Source organism: Nematolebias whitei, chromosome 11 (assembly GCF_014905685.2).
Source record: "Nematolebias whitei isolate Nwh7 chromosome 11, NemWhi1, whole genome shotgun sequence".
Taxonomy (NCBI): domain Eukaryota; kingdom Metazoa; phylum Chordata; class Actinopteri; order Cyprinodontiformes; family Rivulidae; genus Nematolebias; species Nematolebias whitei.
Window position 1 is genome coordinate 43,381,167 of NC_056508.1, and position 6,000 is coordinate 43,387,166.

General features: G+C 39.2%; 1 protein-coding gene across 1 annotated transcript in view; it reads right to left on the bottom strand.

The window, feature by feature from the left end:
• The window catches only part of LOC119417333 (copine-9), a 74,585-nt gene that overhangs the window by 51,879 nt on the left and 16,706 nt on the right, over positions 1–6,000 (bottom strand). Inside the window, exons 4-5 of the mRNA XM_037684540.1 lie at positions 2,562–2,665; positions 2,357–2,405 (exon numbers count right to left, since the gene is read on the bottom strand). Of these exons, the coding sequence (XP_037540468.1) occupies positions 2,357–2,405; positions 2,562–2,665 (153 nt within the window). The remainder of the gene's footprint in view (positions 1–2,356; positions 2,406–2,561; positions 2,666–6,000) is intronic.

Below are 6,000 nucleotides of genomic sequence, written 5' to 3' on the forward strand. Positions count from 1 at the left end.
TAGAATATTGCAAGAATGTGGGAAGGGTTTAAAATGGGGGGAGTGGTGGTGCATTGGTTAGAAGATGGGTCTGTGATCGGAAAGTCGCAGGTTCAACTCCCGGTACCTTCAACATCAAAATGTGGGTGGAAAAGGTGAAACACTCACAACTGCCTCCACCCTCATTCGCCTCACCCTGGGCCCCTGAGCAAGGCCCTTAACCCCCACCATTTGCTCCCTAAACAAGTCTCTTGAAAATGAGTTATTGTGACTCAATGAGACTACCTGTATAAATAAAGGGTAAGAAAAAATGCCATATATATATATGTTGCTGCTGATCTGTTTCATGTTGCTGCTGATCTGTTTCAATGTTGATGTGTTCCTGCGTGCACATCTGCTCACAGACTCATGTTTGTGCTGATGTTTTATGTTATGAGTGCTTAGTGTATATTTAGTTGATGTTTTTCTTAGTTCATATCTTAGATGTTATTACTGTTTTTCTTATACATTTTATTGTTGGATGTAACTGGTACCCCGTGTACATAATTTCGCTCCACCACATGTACCACATGAGGTGCGAATGACAATAAAGAAACTCTGACTCTGACTCTGATATACATAATAAAACAAACAACTACTTACTACTTGTACTACTATTCCTACTTGGCGGTTTTTCACTTATCATGGGTCTTCAGGGTACGGATCCCCCATGATAAACGAGGGACTACAGTGCTCCGGTTTCCTCCCACAGACCAAAAACATGCATGTTAGACTGACTGGTAACTCTAAATTGTCTCTAGGTGTGAGTGAGAGAGTGAATGGTTGTTTGTCTCGTTTGTCTCTATGTGTCCCTGTGATGGACTGGAGACCTGTCCAGGGTGTCCCCCGCCTCTCACACAGTGATGGCTGGATATGGGGACCAGCGACCCCATGACCCGAAATGGAAGAAGTGGGTAAAGATAATAGATTAATGGATTTAGCGTGAAGTTGTTTTCAAGGTTTGATCAAAATGACTACTACTCTATTTCTCAACATAGGCTGATCCACAACAGTTAGCGGGGTGTATGCGTTGTCCTTTCATTTTCATTCAGTGTTCCTGTTGGATCTTTGTAACGGATGGGATTCTGCTGCAGCAAGGAACCCTACACTGTGGCATCTATTGAGCAGTGGGACACAAGATTTTATAATATCAAGCTCACAAAAAGTGACAAGTCCTTCACAATTTTTAAAATTGCATAGAGCGAGCCGACCTTAAGATTTGATGGGTAAGCTCCACCCAGTAAAACCACTGTGATAATACAGGAGATAAAATGCTTGACGGCAATCATGAACAAGTGTAAAGATTGATGGGGACTGCGTCAAAGATATTAAAGTCATTAAAGTTCAATCTCATCTCACTGAACGGCAATTTTAAACTGAACATTAACTTTACGACTTAATTCCACTTGTTACACGTATATGCATGCGCTAACCCAGTGAGGTCACGATTTATTAAGAGTTGTATCGTTTAACTGCTCATTAACCAATTGATCATTCTTTAACAGACCAAGCTGCTAAAAAAAAAAGAAGTGCTGATCATCAGAGCAGAAGAGTTTATAGCCTCGCCAAACATCACAGAGAAAAACACGTGGCAACATAAAAAGCAGGCTTGACGTAGAATGATAAAACAGAAAGCACATCAATAAATAATGATGTTTGTGGCGCGTGGGCTTGAGGTCGACTGTAGGTGTGAGTCCCGTACACTGAACGTGCGTGTGTGGCCTCTGTAAGTGACCTGACGTGCACAATCTGCTCGTAGATTATTGCCTCGAAACAACAAAAGCAGCTCTTGCTTTGAAATGGAGTTCTGAAAGTTTTTTTTTTTTTTTTTTTACCTGAGGCAATGAGAAAATGAAGACAGACAAAATGTGGTACAACACAGAGTGGGGAAGCTTTCCAGGTGTTGGTGCTTGTCCGTGATTGGATAAATAGGATGAAAGAATGGGAGAAAACACAATGAGAACAGTGAATGAATCACATCACTAAATTACCAGTTGCTACAGGATGCTGCTAAACGACGAGTGAAACAAACAACGGATAATACTGTTGCTGCAGGTTAAAGCACTCACCTTCTGCTCTCCAAAAAAATTCATTTTGGCAGAAAAAGAAAGGGACAAACATTAATGGAAAGACACAAACTGCAGAAAGCTCAAATTTGATTTACTGTATTATTTACTTTTTCTATAGTATTTATGAATATGTATTTGTGATTACAGCCTTACTTTAATTTTAACTTTTATATTTTTTTAATTGATTTATTTATTAAATTTACTTATTGATTTAATTTCTATAACAGTAGTACGATGCTTTGGCTTGGATAAAAGTTGTCAGTATAAACTTTACGTACGTGTTTGGATATGTTACAGCTTCGAGAGTCCACATTGTACCTGTGACAAACAAATCAGTCAGTCAACAATAAACATTTATGAATCAGCCTTTTATGATTATTTTATCATTCCAGCTGAAAAATAACATTTACTAAAGAAAAGTCAAACTAGTTTTTAAAGCATGGATTTATTAAAAAGTAAAGTCAGCCTACTCACACGTCAAACCTTAAATTTTGTTTCTCTTCAAAGAAGAAGTCCAGGACAAATTTCCTTACAAAGTCTGGATTCCGAGTGTTATCGATGACCTCTGTCCTGCCAAACTATAAAAAGAGGAAAAACAGAAAAATAATTATATCACGTAGAATCTATAGGTATTGTCTAAAGGGTGAAGGTGAGTCATAATGGATTTGTCTAGGTGTATGATTGTTTCTGTTACCAAAATATCTAATTAACCACTAAACAAATTGTATTAAACCTTTAGAAATGAATTATTACATAGTCATCTTCAAGTGATTAAGCCAGGGGCAAAATCAGGTCCATGGGTGAGCTCAGTTCAGCCCACCAATGGGTTTATATTTAAATAAAACTAGATTTTAAACCATAAAACAAACTTATTCAATGGCAATAACTGCTGGATGTCTGGTTCCTTAACTCTTGGTTTTTAGTAACTGAACAGTAACAGAACTTGAATTGCCCTGGATTAAACTTTGTAGTCAAGTCCATTAAAGATGGCCTCTACAGCTCATTGACAAAAGCCAACATAGAAATGGCTCTACCTCAATGAATTTTAACAACACTGAACGTCTCATGTGTTAGCTACTGACACTGATCCCAAACAAAGTATTTCAGTTCTAACAGATCTTTGTTTAAATTGGTGCCGAAAACTTTTTGGAGTCAACTCTATTGGTTAGCAAAATAGCTCAGGAACCACTGGATGGATTTTAATAAGAATGTCAGGGAATATTTATTGCACACCAGTTGACTATGGAGTCAACTTAATTCAAAGCAGCTGTCATAGCTAGTCAAATTAGCCAACACAACAATGGTTATAACTCAGTCAGTTTTACAAATATTGAGGTAAAGTTGATGTGGTAGTAGCTGAGAGTCAAGTACATACAACTAACAGTACATCTAGTTAGAATTTACATTGTTGTGTTAGATTAGACGTTTCAAGGTTTTCCAAAACTATTAGAATTCTGTCTTTCCTCGACAAAAGTTGATCTTAGTTAATTCGCCTTGTTCCTGGGGGCTCTACCGTATGAATGATTCTGGTACAACTTCCTGTCAGACACAGGAAGTAGCAGTAAACATCGGTTAACAATGGTAGCGGAGCACGGACCGTGGTTTATTTGAAAGTAATTTGCATTCAGTTTAGAAAATAAAACACAGTTTTTGTTTTGTTCACATTAATTTAACAACCATAAAGTTTACTAAAATAGCCGTGCTGAGTTCAGGTACCTGTTGTGTTTGTGGCTGCACGAAAAATCAGGCCAAACTAAATCAGTGGCTACAACAGCAGAGTTTTGAACACAGACCCAATACGAAAAGAGTGTTCCTGTGAAAAGTGGTATAGTTTCCATCTCCTACCTACAGATGAGGAATTAAGAAGAATGTGGCTGAAAAATGTGAACTTGAAGAGAAAACCCAAAACTCTGTATGTGAGCTCATTTCACTTTGTTGACAAATGCCAACGGAGGAAAACCTGCATCCTACTTTGTGTCTGGACTAGAATAAACCACTGGAGAAGAGATGCCGGATCCTCAGAAGGATTGAAAACAGTGACAAGAACATCAGGTATGATTTCATGTGTACGGAGGACACAGCTTTATAGTATTTGTTCGTCTTCAGTATTGTGATTTTCTCTGTAATCAACCAAAGCTCAGTGATGGAGGACTTTAAAGCTTTGGCTGGTCTGTGTCTGCTTTAAGGTAAATAAGATTGTGTCCCACCTCTTTTAACAAAACAAGTCCGACCTTATTACTGTTGATACTAATACACCTCAGAACTTTTCAGGTTGTTCATCACTTCACCGTCGGAAGCAACCGTCAGTTAAGTAGCTAAATATGCTAGTAGATGTAACCTGCAGCCACTTCTTCAGCTCATCCTCCAACCCTCATCCTCACTAGGCAGCGCTATGATCATATTGTCCTGTTTGAGCTCTGACAGGTGGTGTTCCTACACGTTTAAATGAAATCCACTATGCACAGAGAAACTACATCAGCTCGTACTGTTCGAACTGGAAGTCGCGCAAAAAATTCACACAAGGCAGCATGTGGGCGAGGAATAAGGTGGATAACTCAAAACTGAAATGTGTCATGCAACATGCATTACTTCATGGAGGGCTTGGCCTTCAATTATTGAATGGTAGTAACATCAAAACAGTAAATTAAACCCTTAGAATATTACACTGCAATTATACAATCCTTGAATATGATTTTTTTTTTCTCACAAATATGTGATCCCACTGCAATATAATGAGATGTATGTGCTAAATGTTGGATCCTGGGAGAAATTAGATTTGTCCATTAGAACCATCATCTTCCCTCCTTGTGTACCCAGTTTTGCCCAGTCCTATCTTTTCTCCAGAGCCAGGCCTCTCTGTCACCCTGACAATCACACCAGTAATCCCCTTTGTGAACTGCTGGCCTTACATTGGTGGCGTGGCCTGACAGCACCATGTAATGAGCTATTGATTTTGGTACTGCCTCACCGTAGCCTCAGTGCCTTGACTCGTGTCTTCAGAGGCCAGCACACATAATCCATGCTATCAGCTGCCTCCCCAGCCTATCCATTACCAAGGCCTAGTGTATTTGGGCTCCAGAACTACCTGCCGTATCGACCCTGTGGGAGCAGCCCAGGTTTTGTTTTGTTTCTATTTTTGACATTATGAAGACCTTTGTTTTGTGATTTTACAGACATGATGGTTTAAAAGGTGGTAGATTTATGTCCGTGTAGATGATGGAATGGCTTTGTTTTTGCTGGTTATGGTTTTGTTATTCTAGGGCTCCAGTTAAAGTACAGGAACTCCTGGGTAATTCTGGGTAAGTCTGCACCGGATAAAAAGACAAACTGTAGATGCTAGTAAAGAAGGAACTCTTATGAATTAATTAATGTACTCTAAATTAAGGAAAAGGTGCTCAGCCTAAAATAAATTTGCATAAATTGAGGAAAAAGTTTTCAAGAAAAACAAAAATAAATAAATTTTATAAAAACAAAGCAAACAGCTTTACATTTTTCCACTTGGGTGGTTCCACTTCATTTCAATTTTGGGTCATCTACCAGAGGCCTGGGAGCTCAAGGGTTCTGTGCAGTATCTTAGCTGTTCCTAGAACTGCTCTCTTATGGACAGAGATCTCTGAGGTTGTTCCTGGGATCTGTTGGAGCCACTCTTCCAGTCTGAGGGACACAGCCCCAAGTGCTCCAATGAGCACTGGGACTACTGGCACCTTAATTGTCCACAACTTCTGTATTTCCTCTTTCAGCCCTTAGTATTTCTCAAGCTTCTCGTGCACCTTTTTCCTGATGTTACCGTCACTGGGGATTACTACATCTATCACCATGGTTTTCTTCTGCAGCCTCTCAACCATCACAATGTCCATTTGGTTAGCCATGGCTGGATCTGGAAGTCCCCACAATATTTTAGCATATATATATA